Source organism: Lemur catta, chromosome 8 (assembly GCF_020740605.2).
Source record: "Lemur catta isolate mLemCat1 chromosome 8, mLemCat1.pri, whole genome shotgun sequence".
In the NCBI taxonomy this organism is placed as follows: domain Eukaryota; kingdom Metazoa; phylum Chordata; class Mammalia; order Primates; family Lemuridae; genus Lemur; species Lemur catta.
In genome coordinates this window covers 89,451,507-89,474,359 of record NC_059135.1, presented here as the reverse complement: position 1 = coordinate 89,474,359, position 22,853 = coordinate 89,451,507, and the positions used below count along the sequence as shown (strand labels likewise).

General features: G+C 32.9%; 1 protein-coding gene across 4 annotated transcripts in view; it reads right to left on the bottom strand.

Moving 5' to 3' along the window:
- Window positions 1-22,853, bottom strand: part of DPP10 (dipeptidyl peptidase like 10) — a 1,316,731-nt gene that overhangs the window by 24,467 nt on the left and 1,269,411 nt on the right. For all 4 annotated transcript variants that reach the window (XM_045558744.1, XM_045558743.1, XM_045558745.1 and 1 more), the window contains 2 exons: window positions 15,638-15,736; window positions 15,461-15,530 (listed from right to left, as the gene is read on the bottom strand). In XM_045558744.1, the coding sequence (XP_045414700.1) occupies window positions 15,461-15,530; window positions 15,638-15,736 (169 nt within the window). The remainder of the gene's footprint in view (window positions 1-15,460; window positions 15,531-15,637; window positions 15,737-22,853) is intronic.

Sequence of the window (22,853 nt, the reverse complement as noted above, 5' to 3'; positions counted from 1 at the left end):
AAGGCCTATGGTGGCTGTAAGAACTTTTGTTAATTCTTGATGATAAACTTGAAGGTAAAAATACAATTTTCCTTTGAAAAATTTTAAGTGAAAAGTTTTCTGAATGGAATAAAAACATGACTTAGAAATAAGCAGTAGAGATTAATTTAACTCATTTTTCAAAGAGAAAAATAAAGAATAATAAATTATGCTTTCCATAGGTATTTCTAAATAATGATTGTCAAATTGACAGCTCTTTTTTGGATTTCTTCCAGACAGCGTGGTTTAGAAATGTCTTGTAGATGGTTTATAATGGTTGAAGGGTCTGAGAGAGAGCAGAACCAATTACAGAAACTTGATGATAATTTAATAGGAAATATACAACCCTAAAGAATATTGGATTCAAAAAGAAATACTGCATTAATATTTTCTGAATTGTTTTGTTTGTTTGTTTTTGTGGTGGAATTCTCACTGAGGAGAATTTAAGAAAACAGTGAGAAAAAACATTTTTCATCACTAAAGTTGACAGCAAGGAAAGAAAGCAGAGACACATATGTTTGAAAAATTTGAAAGCTAGAAAAGTAAAGAAGGACACACAAATTGCAACACATGAACATTCTCTCCAGAGGGAAAAAGTGGTATAATTTTAAAATGTCAGTTTAAAATGGTATTTATTATTATATTTTCTAGAATAGAGAAAAAAATTAAAAAGCAGACTGTCATGAAATCACACAGATTTTAGGTCTAAACCTAGGTGTAATTCAAACAGCAGTTGTGCATGTGCTAGATTTGAGGATCATTCGAACATTCAACTTTGAAAGGATCTATGTTGTTAGTTGGGCAACATGCCAGAAATTCCCATCCTACTCACTTTCTTTAAGGTAAGGCTCCAAGCTTTCATACCTTCAAGTTTATGAAGCTCCAATACACAAATTAATCCTCATTAACAAGCTTTTAGGTTATCAGATTTACTAAAGCAAATAACCTCTCTCAGCAACAAATGGAACTGAGCAGGTATAGGGGTTGTGTAGCACCAGTAAGTTAGGTCAAGGAGAAAGAGAATAGGGCAAAACACCAAGCAACTAAAATTTACTGAATGATGTTATGGGCTGAACTGTGTCCCCCCAAATTTATATGTTGAATCTCTAACCTTTAGTACCTTAGACTGGGACTATATTTGCAGATCAGACCTTTAAAGAAGTAATTGAGTTAAAATGAGGCCCTTGGGGGGGGCCCTAATCCAATCTGACTGGTGTCCTTACAAGAAGAGGAAATTTGAACACACAAAAGACCCTAGAGGTACAACTGCACCACAGTGGGACTACACATGAGGAGGCAGAAAGAGGGTGGCCACCTGCAAGCCAAGGAAAGAGGCTCCAGAAAAAAAACCTGCTGACACCTTGACCTTGAACTTCCAGTTTCCAGAACTGTGAAAAAAATAAATATCTGTTGTTCAAGATACCTAGTGAGTGGTATTTAGTTACGGCAGACGTAGCAAACCAACACAAATGCCTTCTGTGGTCTAAGCATTTAAGATCTCTGATCTCATTTACTCTATGCTACCAAGATTTACTTAACCTTTTTGGGAGAAACTTGCCTGTTACATGGCTTATTACATGCATTATAAATAAACACTGTAAATAAAGAAACTGTGCCATAGAAGTTATTTAATCATGACTTCCTTCCATTGCTTCCTAAATTACACATTTAACTGTGACCTTGTAACTCAAACCTAAAATCTATCTTTTCCTTCTACAGTGTTTGCGAACTAGCCTTCTTTTTTCTTTTCTTTTATATCTTAATTTTAAATTTATTTTAGTTTTACAACCTTAACTCTTGATTAGGTAATTAGGAATTAGTTACTACACCTATCCAACTGCTTTAACCTAGAATTGTAATTGCTTCATTCAGAAGAAAGTCTGGAATTGCTGTTTTTTTTTCAGTTCCTTAGGTGGTAACTGATGTAGCTTGTTTAACATTTGAGAACTAGAGTGAATCAATATGCCTAGCACAATTTCTGGTGTATGTAGGACACAGCCAATGGTTGGAACTAGACCTTTTTAGGTAAATAGATTCAGGTGAGTTTTAAAATAGAAAGACCTTAAAAAAGACTTTGTTTTACATAAAAATGCTGTATTTTATAGCTTGGGGATTTATTGCAAATATGATTCCCAGAGCACAAGATACCAAAGATTAACTTCATTTTTTAATACTAAGCTGAGTAAAAATACTGAGTTTGAGTCTCAAGGTCACGCTGAACACAGATAGGCAAGATACTGAAACTCTAAGACTCAATTTCCTTATGAATAATAATGGTAAAATACTATCCTGTCTCCCTCAAAGAGATTTTGTAAGCATTAAGTGGCATAATGCATTTGAAGATACTTTATGAGATGTAATGAGCAAAACTATAATTAGATTTATGGAACAATAAAAATTTTTACTATTTTATTCAAAGCCAATTTCACTTCTGTTGAGCATACTTTTTTTATAGTTACTGTTCAAAATGGAGAACTATATAAAAGATTTTGGCTAGTCCTGCAGAAATCACACCGGGCAGTATCTATGGATAAAGTGCAATTGTCATGTTGTATAAGCTATTATGTCAGAGGTACTCCCATTTCCTAGATGGACCAAGGATATCTAAAGCCTTACAAGAATATAAAAAAGTGCAATCAACAGACCCTTGAGTGATTGCAGAGAGCTGTTAGCTTTTAAGGCAGGATTGTACAGCTTTAAACTCTAGCAATATAAAATGGTAAAATGTTTTGTTTACTTGAAAGATATGATTTTTCCAATTTACATATGACCCACTGCATTGTTCACAACTATTTTAGGAGTTCACAGCTAAGTTAAGTTTAGCTAAAATGTAAATAAGTCAGGCATTTTATGTCAGGCAAATACATTATTTTAGAATATAGTTTAAAATAAGGCACATTTTCAAACTCTTGATTAGTAAAAAGCAACGGATTTTTCAAAACAAAACCTTCAGTCCCTTACTCATGATTGCAGCAGCCGGTGTGGGGGGTGGAGGAATACAATTTCACTCCTTTTTCTCCTCTCTAAATTGTTATTTTAAATTTCAACCTTGTTTTTCCGAAGTTTTAATGTTAAAACAAACAGCAGTATCAATATATTATGAACCAATGATTTTGAACACATTTCTGTGTCTAATTAGGTGTTGTTTCTTCTTTTTTGGTGTGTGATTTAGCATATCTATTTCAAGATGAATTTAAAAGGACATGGATTGTGATGCTAAGCATTGCCATTATAAGGAACATGCCAGGCATTTGCAGGAAAATGGTAGAAATTAATTGATCACAAGTGTTGAGCAGAAAATACTATACTTGTTTTGTAAATAAAGCCCAGCAAATAGTATTTATTCAGTGAGGTACTAACAGCAAAACATCTGGTGACGGAGGTGACCACAGGAATGTACTATAGACCAAATTATCCACCATATAATAAATGGGAGTTATGTCTTATGTGCATATGGGCTGTGTAGACTCAGCGAGCTCCAATCGATTTGGTTCTTTTTTGGGTTTTTTTCTGAATGTCTTCCTTATTTTCCTTCTACACTGTTTTGCTTTCTTATCTCAGTCTCAGAAATCTCTGGGGGCCCATAGTACGGAGAGGGTGTTTCAAGGTTGAGTGTGGGGACACACAACTTTGTTGAAATTTGTGGTGAAAAGAGCAATTCCATCTGTTTTAAAGCAGTGGAAAGGTCACAGCTATATGAAACTTGTGTATTTCCTAACACAGGCAGTCGAATAAAATTAAGACTGTAAACTTTTCTTAGAAGTTAAGGTCTTCAAGGGGAGAATCCTCATCTATTTCAATACCTTCAACACTGAAAGTGTCTGTATGGATGAGGAGTTCCTCATATGAGCATATAATAAAATAGACAAAAACAGAAATAAAACAATATCCAATAGATCTTTAAAATGACAGAACTAGGCATCTATTTTTGACATAACACAATATAATTTATTTTAAAACTGAATTAAAGTCAAGGGATTTGTTCAAACTACATGTGTGATCATGTTCACAAAGTGCCATTTAAATTCATGAAAAGAGGGTTGAATTTTTACTCAAAAGTCAAAGATTTTGGTCCTTTGCTTTGTTACCAATCTGCTGAGTTACCTTGAGAAATTATATGCTTTTTAAATTTTTATTCATTGTTTTCATTATTAAGTAATATTTGGTAAATGTTAAGATCACAAATTATCTGTATATTTTTAAAAGCCCTTTTCCTTATTAGTAAAGCTTTGATTACAATAAACGGAAGGAAGAATATTTTCTTATGAGAGCACTTTCCATGACTGGTCTATTGCCTAATAGAATTTTAAAAGTGCCTTACTGTCAGCTGAATATTTTTGTTGATAGGGGCAGTGAAAAAAGGGGATATAGAGAGAATTTTGTATAGTCATCTCAGTTCTTTCCTCTTTTAGGCCAAGAATATGTTGACTCTGGTCAGGAGTTAGAATCATTGAGCACGAGGTGTTGTAATTTTGTTGTAGGTGTTATGAACTAAAAGAGTGTGTGAAAAGAAAAGGAAAGAACAACATGGAAATTAAGGTAATCGAAAGGAAACTGATTCTGCAAAGAGCCATATCATGTTACATTCTTAAGGAAAATCAATTATCAGTGCTTCTGATTTTGTTCTTCATGAAAGAATTCATTTCAGATAGAACATGAGATTGACACAGAATAGTAGGTTTAAACAGTATTTGTCTTGCCTTAATCTGACATTTCCTTATAGGGATTTACAATCAGTGATGTTTTAGTTGTAAATGTGCATATCTATAATATTTTTGTCCTCTTTCAAGCAATATATACAAACAGACACATGCACCTGCTAAGTACCTCTTGGACCAATTCCTTCTATTTCTCTATTATCCTTAGATTTCTTCTCATGGATAGACGGTCCTACAATAAGAATGGCTGAATGAATTTTCCCATATACTGTATTTACTTTATCATGTAAGGAATAACGTTATGTTTTCATGTAAGAGAACTGTTTCTTGTCCACATTTCCATCTTCTTTCATTAGGGATGTTATTAATATAATCTTAAACTTTATGACCCATAGTTTATTTGCAATGTAATTTTTTGCTGAATTACTCTTTTTATGAGTCATAACCAGAGAAGTGTCTGATAAGATCAAGAATGTTCATGCCACTACCCAGACCCTATCTTCTAGTTCCTAAGATTTTGTTCCTAGTGGTGATTATAATGAGGCCTACCTGATAATACATAGAAAATTAGGCTTATTAATTTAGTTCTCAAACTGCCTTAATTTCCCATGACTTGTACTCATCTATTGCATTCATAGACCTTGTCCAAAGCTTTAGAAAAATTGCCTGCGTTAATGAGCTAACCTTATAGGGAGGTGAGAGTGTCCCTGTGGAAAGAGTACAGGTTATAAGGTGATCAAACCAAACTGAGTTGAGCCCAGGTCCAGTGACTAGAAAAGTGAATTTCCTTCCCTATGGCTAGGTTTGCTTATTGTTTAGTATGGAGGATGATAACAGCCCATACCTAATAGAGTTATGGCAAGGATTAAATGAGATTTTATTTTATTTTATTGCTTAGTAAAGTATCTGGTCCATGGGAGATGTTCAATATTATTAACCTAGTTCTAGCCAATGCTTTGGCACTTGACTTTTCACCTTCCTTTCCTCCCACAGAAGCTGAGCTAACCAAATCTGGTTATTCCTAGACAACTCTGCATTGATACATCCTGCACCCTTATTCAGGAACATGGTTTCTCATGGAAGGTGGATTTATATCAGCAAAAGTGTTCTTGACCTGTAGTCTATTTGCAAAAATGCACATAACTTTAAAATCTCTTTTTATGTATAAACTGTTAAATAATTCTATCTATAATAGTTTATATGCCATATATCCAAGCCTTTGCTGACTTGAATTATAGTTATTTAGCAGTAACCTTATGTTCATACAGTTGGAAAAAGAACATTGTATCTTTTGCACATGTATATGATGCTCAGCATGCATCTGCTGAATGAGTACCTGTCACTTTTGCCATTCTGTTGCTCATGTGCAAAAGGTATCTTATAAGGTTCTTGAGAATTGAATGAGTGACATCAATTTCTTTTAAATTGCTAAAATCCAGAGTGCCTCTAAATTCAATTGTAGTGGATCTTAAAGAGAAAATTCTTGTATATTTCCACTTATACTTATGTGGGTCAATCAGTACATTTTAGAGTCATTAACATTGTTGTCTTTGACCTCAGATAAACCAAAAAATATATATTTGATGTTTTCCCTTGTTCAGAATTTTAGTATTTTTTAAAAAACATGTTATTTTTAAAAGAACATATATTTGATGTTTTAATATTTTGCCTTTGATCTTCAAATTTTGGAAAGTATTTTGCATTATTAAAACTGAATCTTTTTTCCATTTATCCCTTAGTCCTCCTCCTACTTCACCTTTTTTCCTTCTTCTATATTTAATAGAATAGCTTTCCTCATATCATGATCAATTATTGTCTAACAAAGGCACTCTTCCTTGTCTAGAAGGGAATTTAATCCTATTTTGCTCTTTCTCTTGAAGGAAAACCAGTGATTATCTTGTTAGCCTGATGCAAAAACTGCATAACGACTGTCATGAGAGTAATGAAAAAGCAGAATCCAGTTCTTAAAATCAAGTTCTTTATATTTTGTAGCAGGAGGCAAAAAAAAATGCAAAGCTTATCAGTACACAAGTTGAAACACTGAACAGCATGGATATTAATGAGCCAGCTCTAAAACTCAGAAATGGACTGTTAGTATTATCCACACAAAATTAACCTCAGGATAAACATCTTAGACAGAACATGAAAATATCGGAACAGAACCAACAGAAAAGGACGTCAGGGATATTCCAGAGACAAATTGTGCAATAAAATGGAAGGAAGCTCCAATCTCCTAATCATTTTTGCTGTTAAAGTCTTACTACATTAATTCTTATCCTTTGGCCAATTTCCATTTGAGATAATTTCTAATGGAGTGGATGAGGAAAGGAAAGCAGAAAGGAAAAGGGGTTTGATGATCTTTTCTTTCAGTTGCTGGAATAGCTACAATATTTGAGTCCATGTCTTTGTAGCCCCTAGGGACAGAGCTCTCAGTTGTCACCGAAGAGCCTAACACACAGGAATGTAGTGATTTTGGATCAGCTAGATTAGCCACAACTCACCCTAAAGAAAAGTACTTCTATTAATTTTTAGCTTTTTCTTAAGGTCCTAACATAGTGCTGAGACCTTTTCTCTTTAATTGTGAGAAAATGTGTCCCTGATTACCTCCAAACAGTAATGTCTCGGGAAGAGCTGTGCATGCACCACAGTGGCACCTACATTACACTGACATCATCTCCCTCTTTGTTGTCACATATGAAATATATCATACTAAAGAAACACATATTGCACAAAACATACTGGGTCTTTGGGAATTAAAAGCGTTAAATGTGATATGTATGCCTATATATTAATTTCTAAGTTATATATCTTGATTTATATGGATACTCAAAAAATGTCCCTCTATATAACAGGCAGTTTACAAGACACTTTCTATTCTTTTTAAATTTTTTCCTCACATTATTATGATTACAACAGGACAGATATTACAATCTCCATCTTACAGATGAGAATCAGAAGTTGTAGGCAACACATCACATGTCAAACATCTATTGTAACCTTGCACTCCTGGGTTCAAGCTATCCTCCTTCTTCAGCCTCCCAAGTAGGTAGGACTACGGGTGCACACTACCATGCCCAGCTAATTTTTTTTTTTTAACTTTTTGTAGGTATGGTGCCTTGTTATGTTGCTCAGGCTGGTCCCAAATGTTTGGCCTCAAATAATTCTCATGCCTCAGCCTTCCAAAGTGCTGGGATTATAGGCATGAGCCACTGGGCCTTGCTTACTTTTCTTCCTAATAGAAACTTTTAGCTAAATTCTAGAAATCAGTTTATCCACTGCAAATTGTGGCTACATACACATAGGAAAATTTTAATCTTAGCTCAGGTTTTTTTGTCAATTAAATAGAAAAAAATAATATTTATAGTGCTAACTCTGGGCAAGTATTATTAGCAGACCCATTTTACAATTTAATAAACTGAAACAGAGATAGGTAAAGAAAGTACATACCATAGATAAATAAATAACTCCAGCTCTTAGAGAGAACATAATTGTAAGAGTTGACCTCAATAAAAAATATTCAGTAAGTATCTTTGGCATATAGGCAATTATATTCCCAAAGCAAAAGGAAATTGGTATTCTTAACCAGATTAAGTTTATGAGTTTAAGGTGTTGAAAATCTCTTTTATTTATTTACTAAGTTCGAGTTCAGTGCCTTTTCCCAAATAAATACCACATCTTTTTATACCTAGAATTTTTTAGGAAAAAGTAATAAAAGACTGAAATGTAAATTTCTGTTAAGTTTTCATCTCTTAGTAGGTGTTCTGTATTAACAGAAAAAAAGACCTAAAGTAGTATGTGTGTGCGTGGGTGTATACGTACATACACAATTTAAAAGAATCACCAAAGAGAATAATGTAATTTATGAATTACATATGCATTTAATAAACTTTGAATTTTTTCCCTATGGTGCTTTCTTAGTACATTGAGTTGGTTCAACTTCAAAAAGTAGTAAGAAATTAATTCTGACATTTCAGACACATTATCTACAGATTGTGAAAGAACAAAGTTAAATATGTTTAAGAAAAAAATAAAAAGAAATGATCACCTTCTCCTCTTCCATTACCTAGACTGAATGGCACTGCCTTTTCTCCTTGTAATCATTTTCTGTGTATTACAGTGCAGGTACAATTTCCATTCATTTAAATGAGGAAGATTTAAAAAATGAGAAACTTAATATTTAAGCTTTGAACCTCGTTACATGGCAAAGCAATAATAATCACTCTTTGAGACAAATACTGATATGGAGGAGCTACCTTTCTCATCCATATCAGACAGTATACACACTACTTTCCCAAGAAAGTGGCTATGTATTTGGCATGAATAAATAGAGGATGAGAAAATGTTAGAGGTTTTTGGAATATATTTGTCTTTACCCTTGGGAAGTAAAACAAACTCACCACTGACAATCTGATCTGCTCAAAAGTCTAGGAATCCATCACATAAATAAAGTATAAAGACTTCTCATAAAGTGAACATTCTGGTTAGAATTCAGAATTTTATGAAATAATCTGGGTTGAGAAATCTCATATACAATATTCATGAACTCAGCCATAATTTCTATAATTTAGATTTACACCGCAGCATTAACATGGTGCACGTGGAAAATGTTATATTCCAGAGGCCATTATAAACTGTTAAGTGGGAATAACAAAAAAGGTCATAAGAATTTGGCTGTAAAGAAGCCTCTTCTGACTCAGGCCAGTGTTATTTGATAATATGCCAATAATTATTATGATACAATGGACTACAAAGGCAGGCAGTATTGGATAATAGAAAGAGTAGAGGTTTTTGATCCAAAATATAAATATATATAAAACTTGGATCCAAAGTCCAGTTTTTCCCTGCTCACGATTTTGGGGAAAATATACATGACACATTTTAGCCATAGTTTTCTTGTGTTAAAATGTGGACAATAATATTATCTTGCATGGTTTCTATAAGGATTAAAGATTGTTTCTATAATTCTTAACATGATGCTCCCTGCACAATAAACACTCAATAAGTGGTAGATAATATCAATTCTTATTATCTTAGGAAGATAAGCTCGGTAATCAAATTATAAAAAGAAACAGTGAAGAGACACCCTGAAAATCAATCAATTTCAGCAGTATTCAGGATGACTACAAGAGAAATGAGAAATCCACATCTCATTCTACTGAATGGGAAACCAAATTTCAAAGAAATTGACTCATACAGAAGGCTAAATCTATACACATTATGAACTCTCAGATCATTTATTTCTTTCCCTTTCCCCACTTTGACTTTATTTATTCCTGATGATAAACTCAAGGTTAATTGATTTGTTTACTTATTCATTCATATATTTATATATTCATCCATTCTATTAAATGATGCTCCAGTTATTGTGTTAAGGCCAAATAATTCAAAAGCAGTTCTTACTAACCAGGATTTGGCAGTTTAATAGAAGAGACAGCAATATATATATATATATATATATATATATATATATATATATATATATATACACAGATAGATAGATATAGATATAGTAATCCAGTATGGTTACAATTTTATAATAGAGATGTGCATAGAATTATCTGGAAGTATGTCTTGAAGTATTAATAGAATTTTTCTAGTTGGACAAGGAAACTAAGGGAACTAGTAGACTATGTAAAAATACACAGAAAGATGATTGAGGAGGTAGTATTCCCCAGAACAAAGTATTTTTTTATATCTAGAGCATGGGATTTCCCTTTAAGGGGTGGCTGGTGTGAAATGAAGACTGAGAGATAAGTAGGAAACATATCATGAAGACTGTTGTATGTTGTAAGGAAGAATGTGAATTTTCAATCAATTGAGTAACAAATCATGAGACGAGATGGTTTTAGATATGAGAGCTACATTTTCAGATATGGATTTCATAAAGTTCAGCTTAGCAGCAGAACAACTGAGAGAAAGGATAGAGCAATAAAGTAAAGAAAAAGTAAGTGTAGATAGAGAACAGGGTGGCAGGTTAGAGTTGAATCATCCAGATAGAACATGTAAGTGGTTTGGAGCTTGATGCTAATCACAATATCAAACAATATTTCACACTGAAGAAAAGAAAATGTGTGTATGACAGACCAATGATGATGTTATCTTGACTATAGGATATGAGTAACTGGAAAATTTCACTCATTATGAATGTGTCAACTATATCATGCTATTTAACAGAATAATTATAGAGAAAACAGCAAGCAAAGAGCTGACTTCTATCAAGATGACCAAATTATAGGACTCTGATAAATAAAACATTGATTGAGTGATGAAAATATCTAGATAAAAATGAATAATGCTCTCCAGTTAGAATGGCTTAGTGGTAAAATTATAATTGCAATCTTGTTCATCTGGCTTCTAGACAACATCCATTTATGCACACAACACGTATTTGTGGAGTGATTTACTGCAAAAGCTAGTTGCTATGAGGAATACACAAATGAACCAGGCATTAGTTAATATATGGAATGCACAAAATAAAAAATTTAACATCTTTATTTTCTTAAAATGTTGAAATAGTCTGTTAACCAGTCTACCAATTATTTCCCTAAATACTCACTTCTAGACTGTGTATCTTCCTTCAGAGATTTTGGTCCACAATATAGTGGGAGTCAAATATACCTTAACTAGCATGTAAAAATATTCTCACAAAAATTTGAGTGAAGTGGAAAAGTGGTTAATACAACCAATTATGGAGAGCCTTTGAGAGAAGGCTGCAGCTGTAGGAAGAAGCATACATTTGGGATTGTGACAGGAGATAGAAGAACTAAACAGGAAACAGAAAGAAAGCTTCAAGAAGGTAAGACTTGATGGATGATCATGAATGCCCTGGGATTTCAAAGAAGGTGAACTTGGGGAGAGAAAACAAAGTCAGAGAAACATGATAGTATGTGTTACATTATGGAAATCAATATAACTTGTTGAACATTCACTGCTTCTTGGGTTAGACCTTCATCAAGTATTGCAGGGTAAATTGAACATGAAAGAGTAGAAAATGGGAAAATATGATGGGTCCTTGGCACTGAACTAAACTCCTGAGCTTGATGCTGCTTCTCTTCATGGAGACGGGAAAAACACACACACACACACAAACACACACATGCACACACACACACACCCAAATCCTTCTTCTTTAATGACAGTACAACTCCTTGGATTAATTTACTGGAGTCTCAGTGTATTAGATTCAAATTATTTATTTATCTATCAAATAAACATCTTCAACTGTAGGATATTTTGCACATCACCTTCAATCTTGCACTATTAGATAATTACAGGATGGTCAGTAAGTTTTCAGAAGGTTCCTCTTTGTGTGCTCGGCATTGTGAAAACACACTGAACAAATCTAAAGAACTGTTACAGACTTCAGGATGCTTGCGACTGTTTCATTTCCTCATAGCCATTAACACAGCTTCTCGCACATAAAAGCAACACGCTAAATGTGTATCGTACTAAATTACATATATATGAGTAGGAAATAAGAACGATATTAAAAAGAGAACAATTTGATGTTATAAATGCTGAAATGGATGTAGATGTGTATAGAACAGGTATAAAAATGAATAACAGATTTCTGGGCCTTAAGGACTCCCCATAACGATAAACAGAAAGACTCGAGAAAAACAATTAGGCACCTGGAGGGGGAATGGGAGGAGTCGCCCAGGAAGAGGGAATCGTGACTCCATAGAGACCAAAGCAAACCTAGGCCACTGAGGTCCACCGTGGTGGCAATGCTGCTTAGATTTTCTATTCCAGTAAAAATATTCTGTCCCCATTGATTCACTTACACTTTCAATATCAATTGAAATTAAAACTAAGTTTGGGTTTCAAAACATGGCCAAGAAAGAGAGATCCTCAGAGGAGCATTTCTTCTGATGTTCTATAATGACGGTTTTGCAGAAAGGGGGGTCCAAATTGCCAGAGGCCACTTTCTTCAAGACCAATCTTTCTTTCAGCCACTCAAGTCCTTGCTGCATCCTGTCTCCAACTCACACATTCACCATAGAATTTCCTGGATATAAACCCACCTCTATAGATGAAGAAATGGCTCATAGTCTTTTAGACACTAGATATGCTACACATAACGGCAATAGAGACACCAAAATCATTAAATCACCTCTTAGACTCATTTAAATAATAGTCACTATATTGTTTGCCACTAATTGCTCATTTATGAAAACATTCAATTATTATTATTGTTTTTAGAATGGGAAAAAGTTCAATTTGTCACTGAAAACAGAATTTAATCTTAAGAGAAAAATATGCCTTTCAATTACGAGCAATTTAAAAAATTCTTAAAAAGCACTTTATACTTATGCCATTCTGACCCATATATTTTTCTAAGCATAAATATTTTAGGAATAATCATGTAATTTAAAAGACTAGATCATTTTATAAATATGAATTTAAAAAAGAATAAATCTTCAGTTTGTTTTTGTAAATCACATTCTGTAAAACTCCTGAGCATTTTCCTGTGAAAACCAAGGCATTTGGACAGAGTAAATTAATATTTAGTATAAACAGTCTATAGGAACTGAAATAACTAGAAATTATTTTAACAGTCACTTTTCTTCCTCTTTTTATCAACCAAAAAACGGGAAAGTCAATGCTATAGTCCTGACTATACTACATTATCTGCATTAGTAGTGTCTGTAAGTTAAATAATTTTATGGGTACTAAATTATACATTAACTATTCATGTTGATAAATTTAAATATTAAAAAATTTAATTGCCTCTAATAATTATGATTATTCTTACACTTTATTAAACACTATCGGCAGTGTTTATGCTACTAAACACTATGGTAATATATTTTTATATATTATCCTGTGTTACTTAATTCATTTTATTTGTAAAGTAACAAAAGCTTAGGGAAATTGAGTCATGTATTGGTAAATCTGAGAGCTCCAACTTGAGCCCAGTCCTACCTGACTCCAAAACATGCATTTTTACTATCCTGCTTTTAAGAAAGACCCAAATATCCCTTTCCAATAACAGAAATCTATAAATTGGCTTCTTGTGCAGGTCCTTATATTCCTCTGATGAATTAAAAATCAACTAGATCAAAGCACTAGTCTGATAAGACAAGCCAGTAGCTTCTCTGACTAAGAAAACAGAACCTGTTAACTCTTATTTGCCTCCCCCCAGTGTGTAACATTGATCTGAAGCTGTGGATACACAAACGAGAATAATTGTCTAGACACCATCTGCATAAATGAATTACGCTTTAAGGGCAGTCAGTTCTTTTATCTTTCATTTTGAAGGTCAGTACATACTAAGGAATGCCTAGTAGTGTCCCTTTTTCTGAGAAATGTTTTACATTGACTCAAAAGAACGATCCCTTTTTGTAAAAGTGAGACATGACCGAGACAGAAATTGAAGTTGATTTTTTTTCTCTTTTGTTTCAGTTTAGCACCCTAAATATTTTTCTTCAATAAATCATACACGTGGTTCAAATATTTTCCTCAATAAATCATACATGTGGTTCAAATGGGAGTGTAAGAAAACTTGGTAAAGAGAAGAAACAAAAGAAGACATTAAGAAAGAGCAAATAAGAACCTCCTTACAAAGTCACCAAGAACATTCAGAACTTTTTGGTTATTATGGACAAAGGAGAAAGGTCTGGACATAGGAAACTACATGAAGTCTAGTCATTAGCATTGGGAGTGAACACTGGAGAGAGAGAGAATATTAGGTATTATATTACTTCTGTATTAATTGGCTTGTTAAAAAAAGGGAAAAGCTGCTTCTATATATTAAGATGTCTAGATAAAATCTAAATAAAATCCATGCAATCTATACAAAAAAGAATAAATTAATATCCCAATAATTATGTGACTCATATGTACTTGGCATTGTACAAGGGACTTTATATGTTGTATTTCACTTAATCTACAAAGCAGTCTTGAAACATAGGTTGTATTGTAATGCTCCTTTTATTTTTAGAGAAACTGAGCCTGCAAGAGGTTAAGGACATGCAGCTAATTAATAGCAAAACCTTTTTCCTGAGTTTTGAAAAAAATTTGAACTCAGGAAATCTGATTCCAGACAGAATACTTATCCTCTATACTCACTAATCACAATAAGTAATGTTATTTTCATATTTGCTGTTCCTACTAAGCTGCTAGAAATAATTCTAGATAATGTTAAGCACTGTCATTTCAATATGCCACCTGGGTTCTTAATAAGGAAAATAAGTAATAACTCTCGGTAATACAATGCTAAATCAATATCAAGGTAGTTACCCATTAGACGTTAGGGGCTCTGTGCCTAGTACTATACAGCCACAATATAGTCTCACATAAAGTATGAATGAATTCAATTTCAAGTCAATTCTAAGGTCGAAAATCTCAAGAGTCAGGTTTTCTGAGCATGGGAGCTACTTCCTACTGGCCATGAATTCAGAAGGGAAAACTGATAGGAATGATACAAACATAACCAATTGTATCCGCAATGGAAATACATGTTTTCTCAATGTTTTATAAACAACTGATAAAGAGCATAAGGCTTGAGTAATTGCTAAACAGACATCCAAAAATCACACCATCTGGTGTCACTATTCCTGTAGTAACATTGAATTCTATTTGGGATGCAAGAAGTACAAAAAATTACACATCCCTACACATAATTTAGTGATGCAGTCCTTGAGGAACTCATACAACTGCCCTGATTAACTACACACACAGGACTTCTGTTGTTTATTTAATCAGAATGCGGTCATGTGAGGCATGAGAAAAATTATAAAATCTTTAGATTCCTTTATTTCAAAAACAAATAAAATACTTACATTATTAACAGAAGAGCATACTGGTTTCGGTCCATAAAATCTTTGGGAAAGGACAACTGTAAAGGAAGTTCTTTTAAAGAAAGAGCAAAATATTAAAGATGGGGAGTCATTTACATGTAAAACTGTAAGATGCAGAGAAAGTTGTTCTTGAATAACATAGCATGCACAAAACTTTACCATAGTCGTCAATATGAAGGATTTTAATTTCTGATTTTACTATCTTCTTCTTCAGGATAGCTTCCTTCAGCATAGAATTGCTTTCCAATATAAAATATTCTGTAAACCAAAAATAATAGTGTAAATAGCTAACTCCTATGTATTAATCAGGAATTAGTACAAGAAAAAATTATCCAATTGATACCACTCGGCAGACACTGTGTCAGGTACTAATTAAACTTTCATTATTTCTCTCTTAAATTACTACAACAGTTTTCTAACTGAGCTTCCTTACTCCAGTGAATTTTTATCCATTTGCTTTTATATGTTGGAATTAGCATTTATATTTTCAAAATACAAATCTGATCATGTTACTATCCTCTTAAAAATATTTAAAAAGGCCGGGCGCGGTGGCTCACACTGTAATCCTAGCACTCTGGGAGGCCGAGACGGGTGGATTGCTCGAGGTCGGAAGTTTGAGACCAGCCTCAGCAAGAGCAAGACCCCGTCTCTACTAAAAAAAATAGAAATTATCTGGCCAACTAAAATATATATAGAAAAAATTAGCCGGGCATGGTGGCACATGCCTGTAGTCCCAGCTACTTAGGAGGCTGAGGCAGTAGGATCGCTTAAGCCCAGGAGTTTGAGGTTGCTGTGAGCTAGGCTGATGCCACAGCACTCACTCTAACCAGGGCAACAAAGCGACACTCTGTCTCAAAAAAAAAAAAAAAAAAAAATTTAAAGAAATGCAAAATTATCTAGCACCAAATGAGATGAAATTTACAATGTCTAGATACCAATAAAAAACTAAAATGCATACAAAAACTCAAGAAGAGGGCAAAATTTACTCAATAGAAATAACCCAGAAATGTCACAGATGCTGTAATTCACAGATAAGGACATTAAAACAGAGATTGCAACTATAGTCTAGGTGTTCAGTAAGCTAGAAAAAGCATAAGCATGTTATATATGTCTAAAAATAAAAACTACAGAATTTGAGATACATGAAAATTACATGACCTAAGATGAAAAATATACTGGGCGAGATTAAAAGGATATTAGATACCACAGGAAAAAAAGAGTAATGAATTTTAAAATATAGTGACAGAAAATATAGAAAATAAAACTACAAAAAACATGAAGAGAGCATCAATAAGTTACTGGATTCTTTACTGGCATTGTATTAATTTTATAGATCTATTTGGGGAGACTTTACATACATAAAATGGTGACTCTTCTAATCCATAATTTATATATGTGTGTCTATATTCATTTAAGTCTTTAATTCCTCCCAGCAATTTTATATAGATTTTATTTTAGGGAGCTTATATATTTTTATTTATTTATTTTTCAGTATTTAGAACTTCATTTTTTTATTTCAATAGATTTAAGTGTACAAGTGGTTTTTTTTTTAATACACAGATGAATTGTACAGTGGTGAAGTCAGAGCTTTTAATGTACCCAGCACTCAAATAGTATACATTGTACTCAACAGGTAATTTTTGAACCCTCACCTCCCTTCCACCCTTCCTCCTTCTGAGTCTCCAAAGTCTATTATACTACTCTGTATGATCATGTATACCCATCATTTAGCTCCCACTTATAAGTGAGTGCATATGGTACTTGTTTTTCCATTCCTGAAATACTTTGCTTAGGATAATGGCTTCCAGTTCCATCCAAGTTGCTGCAAAAGACATTATTTCATTCCTTTTTATGGATGAGTTGTACTCATGGTATATATATATACCATATTTTCTTTTTCTACTCATCAGATGATGGGCACTTAGGTTGATTCCATATCTTTGCAATTGTGAATTGTGCTGTGATAAACATACAAGTGCATATGTCTTTTTGATATAATGACTTCTTTTCCTTTGGGTAGATACCTAGTAGTGAGATTGTTGGATCAAATGATAGCTCTACTTTTAGTTCTTTGAGGAATTTCCATAATGTTTCCATAGAGGTTATACTAATTTACATTCCCATCAACAGTGCGTAAGTGTTCCCTTTTCACTGCATCCATGACAACATCTATTGTTTTTTGACTATTTAATAATGGCCATTCTCACTGGGGAAAGTGGTATCTCATTGTAGTTTTAATTTGCATTTCCCTGATGATTAGTGATGTTGACCATTTTTTCACATGCAGGCCATTTGTCTATCTTCTTTTTTTTTATTTTTTTATTTCAGCTTATTATGGGGGTACAAAAGTTCAGGTTATGTATATTGCCCATGCCCCCTATCCCCCCGAGTCAGAGCTTCAAGTGTGTCCTAGGTTTATTCCTAGATATTCTATGGCTTTTGATTTTTTTTTTTTTTACTTTTTTATGCAAGGACTCACCGTGTTGCCCAGGTTAGAGTGCAGTGGCATAATCATAGCTCACTGCAACTTCAAACTCCTGAGCTCAAGTGGTCCACCAGCCTCAGCCTCTTAAAGTAGCTGAGACTACAGGTGCACCACCATGCCCTGCTAATTTTTTATGTTTTTGTAGAGATGGCATCTTGCACATGTTGCCCAGACTGGTCTCAAACTCCTGGGCTCAAGTGATTCTCCCAAAGTACTAGGTTTACAGGTGTGAGCCACAGCACCTGGCCAGATGTTATTTTAAACTACTTGTTAATTTTGCATTGTAATTCATAAAATAGTTGAATTTTGTATGTTGATCTAAATCTTTAACCATGGTAAATTCACTTATTTACCATGGTTTATTTTTGTGTATATACATTCAACATTTTTTGTTTGTTTCCTTGTTTTTTGTTCTGCACACAAGTATGACTTCTGCAAATAAAGATGACTTTACTACTTATCTTTCTTTTCACACCCATTTTACTGGTTAAGTACTCTACTACAATGTTGCACAGGAGGGGTGAGAGCAGACATTCTTGACTTTCTCAATTCTGGGGGAAAAACATCAGTCTTTCACCATTAAGCATGAGGTCAGCTGTATTATTTTTGTAGATACCATTCATCAGGTTAAGGAATTTCCTTTCCATTTTTATCTTGGTAACTAGTTACTATTATTTTATTATTATTATCTGTCAAATTTATCAAATGCTTTTTTCCTAAATCCTTTCAGATGTCACTGAAATATGATGAATTACACTGAAGGTTGAAGGTTACAACAGTCATGAATTCCTTGAGTACCCCAGATGGTCATAATGTATTATCCTTTTCATAAATTGCTAGGTTTGACTTGCTAGTATTTAATTAAGGGATTTTGCATTTAAACTCATGAGAACATTGGATCATTTTTGTCCTTGTCATGTCTATGTCTGGATTTGGAATCTGGTTAATGCTGGCCTTATATTTTCTAAAAGGGTGTGTACACTTAGTAATAACACATTAAATGTTGCATAGAATGCACCAGAGAAGCTAACTGAACTGGAGTTTTCTTTGTGAGAAAAATGTTAATTGTGAATTAAAAATTATAGCAATTAACAAGATATTTATATGTTGTACTTATTCTCATGAATGTTTAGCAATTTATGTGTTTTTAGGAATTTATCCATTTCATCTATATGTCAAATTTACTGACTTAAAATTACCTATAATATTCCATTATTGTAATTCTAATATCTGTAGGATCTATATTAACATCACCTATTTTATTAATGAAAATGGTACTGATATTACATTTTTCTCTTTTTCTTCATGTCACTCGCTAGAATTTTATCAATTTTATTAATCTTATAAAGAAAGTACCTTTTGGTTTTATACATTTTCTCTACTTCCAGTCCATTTTCCATATCATTTATTTCCACCCTTATTTGTATTATTTCCCTCCTTCAATGTTGTTTTTATTTGTTCTTCTTTTTCTAGTTTCTTAACTAGAAAGCTATCATTGATTTTAAAACTTTACTTTATATAAAAATAATTTAAAGCCATCAATTTCTTTCTAATCACAACTGTAGCTCTCCCTAAATTTAGATCTGCTGTGTTTTTGTTTTCATTTGGTTAAAAATATTTTTAATTATTTTTCAAATTTCTTTTTTAATATATGTGTTATTTAGAAGTGCAAGTCTAATTGTAAAACATTCTCAACTTCTTTTCTTCTCGAAACTTTATTTTGCCTTCACTTTTAAAGAGTGTTTTCCAGGTTTGTTATTCTAAGTTGAAGGTTTCTTTCAGTTCAGTTTTATTTTCCATCAGCATTTTAAATAATTTGTTCTATTGTCTTTTAGCTTGCTTTTTCTGATATCTGCAGTCATTCTTTGTTACTATGTATTTAATGTGTGGATATAATGTGTATTTTTATTTTTGATGGTTTAAGATTTTTTTTTCTGTTTCATTGGTTTTCTATTAATACAATTTGCTTGTGAGGTACACTAGTGTAATTTTATTGGGATTTATCTTGCTTTGGGTTTGTTGAGAAATTTTTTAATTTTTCATCAGATTTGGAAAATTATTGTCTACTATTGTAGCAAATATTCTTTCCAAGCCCCCTCTGTTTTTTATTCTATATGATAGATGCAGATATTGGCCTACAGTTAACTTAGGTTCTGTCTGTTTCTTTTATTTTTTTTATCTCCATGTCTGGAAAGTTTCTACTGATACAGTTTCCAGTTCACTGATCTTTCCTTCTGTAGTTTTTAATCTGTTTTTAGTATTTTCCAGTGAAGATTTTATCTCAAATATTTTAAGTTTACAAAGTTCTTTTACAAAAATATATTCTCTTTGTTTTCTCACTTTATTAATTTGTTCTTGATATTTTTACATATTTGTAACAGACAATTTACTGTATTTGTCACTGAGCTCCATCATCTCTGTCCTTTCTGAGTCTGTTTCTATTCACTGACTTCTCTCCTAGTTATGGGTCATGTTTCCTACTTTTTTCATGTAGCCAGTAATTTTTTGTTGGATACTGACCATTGTGATATTTACATTTTCAAATTCTGGATTTTATTGTATTCTTTTAAAAATTGCTGGAGTTTGTTCTGGAAGATTAAGTTACTTGCAGATCAGATTGATCATATCAAGACTTTTTAAGATATCTTTTTTAGTGTGGGTTTGAGTGACCTTTGCTTTATGGCTAGTTTAGTACCAATAAGAGCAGGACTCTTCTGGGATCTCTCCAAAATGTTCACCTATTCTGCCTGATTGGAACTTGAACATGTCCCAGCACTGTGGGAGTGCTGGCTTTGCCTAAGCTCATTGAGTGTCTTCCTGTACATATTCAGCTAGGATTTTCGCAACAGACTCGAGGTGATCCCTGTACAGCCCTATGCATATTTCTGAGGTTCTTTCTCCATGTAGCATCTTCTTCTCCAGTGTTCCACCTTTCTAACATTCCATAAACCTCAACCCTTCTGAATACCAACTTCTGTCTCCTCAACTCAGGAATACCACTGTATTATACTTTGCTTAGATTACTCCTTATTGCGCTGGAGTTAAGAGAATTCTGCCAACCAGAAAGCTAGGGAACATACAACAATAATTTTGTTTACTTCTTTCAGGAATCAGAGACTTATGCTGACTATTGTCCAATGTCTGAAAACAGCTGTTTCATATATTTTATCCAGTTTTCTTTTTTTCTTTCTTTCCTTTTGTGTGTGTGTGGGGAGGCGGGGAAATCACGTGCACTTCCAGTTACTCCATAGCCAGAATAAGACATTTTTAAAAATATGTCAATGGTTTATCATTGATTCTTTATGGTTAAATGCAAACTCCTTAGAATAAAATAGGACTTTTATGATCTGGCTCCAGTCTACCCCTCTAACCTCATACATTGTTGCTTTTTTATTAAATGTTTTGTTCCAGCCATGATGAATAACTTTTATCTTCCAAATGTAAACATTTTTTTGCCTTCCTATGTTTGTACATACTCATTCCTTTTAAAAAAAATGCTTTTCCACTGACCTCCTCAATCCCTGAACTGTGTTCATTTCTAGTACTGAAACTATCATAGTCTATTATCACTATTTAATTTTGTGTTTCTCACATTGGACTATGAATTCCATGTGTGATCTCAGGCATGTCAAAGTACCTCTTCGGTACATAAATATCTTCTTCTATAATATAAATATTGGAGAGTAGCTATTTTTAGAGGTTCTTTACATTTGTAAAATTGTAGAGAAACTCAGATTATTTAAACATTAGTATATTTTCAAGGACGATATCCTAAATGTTTAATTTTAAATGTTTAAAAACATGAAAACTTAAACTCTGTATCTTTCATTAGGGATTCACCTTAGATTTATAATCCAAATCATAAAAAGGCACTTAATCATTGCAGGTAATATAACTTTTTTTGCATTTAGGAGAAGCCAATATTATTTGATATTTGGCAACTATGAAGGGGGCAAAAAAGTCTGTTAAATTTTTACCTTTCTACTTCTCTCTACACGTTATCCTATTAGATGAAGGCTTTTATAAAAGAGCAATGGTTTATTGTATTAAAACAAATAATCAACTAAATGAAAGAATAAATGAAGAGATTCAGCTAGAGACACCAATGTAAGTGTAATATACTAGTAATTTCTCATTTTTTCTTTTTATTATCATATACCAATGAAGGAAAAACATAATTACATGTATACTAGTATACTAATTCCATGGCTATAGAGGCAGTTGATTTTAAATCTTAATTTTTAAATTAAAAGCCATTAATTTACTCATGGAATAAATGTCAATCCACAGCCACAGAGAAATAAATTCTAGTTAACACAAATAAATATAATAAATATTAAAAACATTTTCAAAATATTAAGGGTAAACAGCATTTTTTTCATAATAAATTCAGGAAATGTACACAATGCTTTTGTCAAGCAGTATAAAGAGAGGTAGTTTAAGACATGATATTAGTGTGGAGTTGAGGAATAAAAGAGAATAAAATGAGAGCAGAAAATTGGGAAGAAGAAGGAGAAAGAGAAAGATAAGAAAGAGGAAGAGAAATATAAAAAGGGATGAGGAAAAGAGGTGGAATAGAGAGAAAGGAAGAAGAAAGGCAACAGAGGTCTACAAGAAACAGTTAAAATAAAAGACAGGAAACAAATATGCATGTAAAATTAAGGAGAAAGGCAAAAATGAAACTCTAAAAGTAAAAAGGAAATGATAGCAATACAAGACAAAGGACTTGAAATATTAACTAAGACTTTATATGATGTCATTGAGAATTTTAATGGAGGATTTCTTTTTCATTATAAAAGCAGTATGTTTGTTGTAAAGGAGTAGGAAAATACTAAAGAAGAAAGAACAACAACAACAACAAAATCACCTGAAAGACTGCTAGGCAAATGT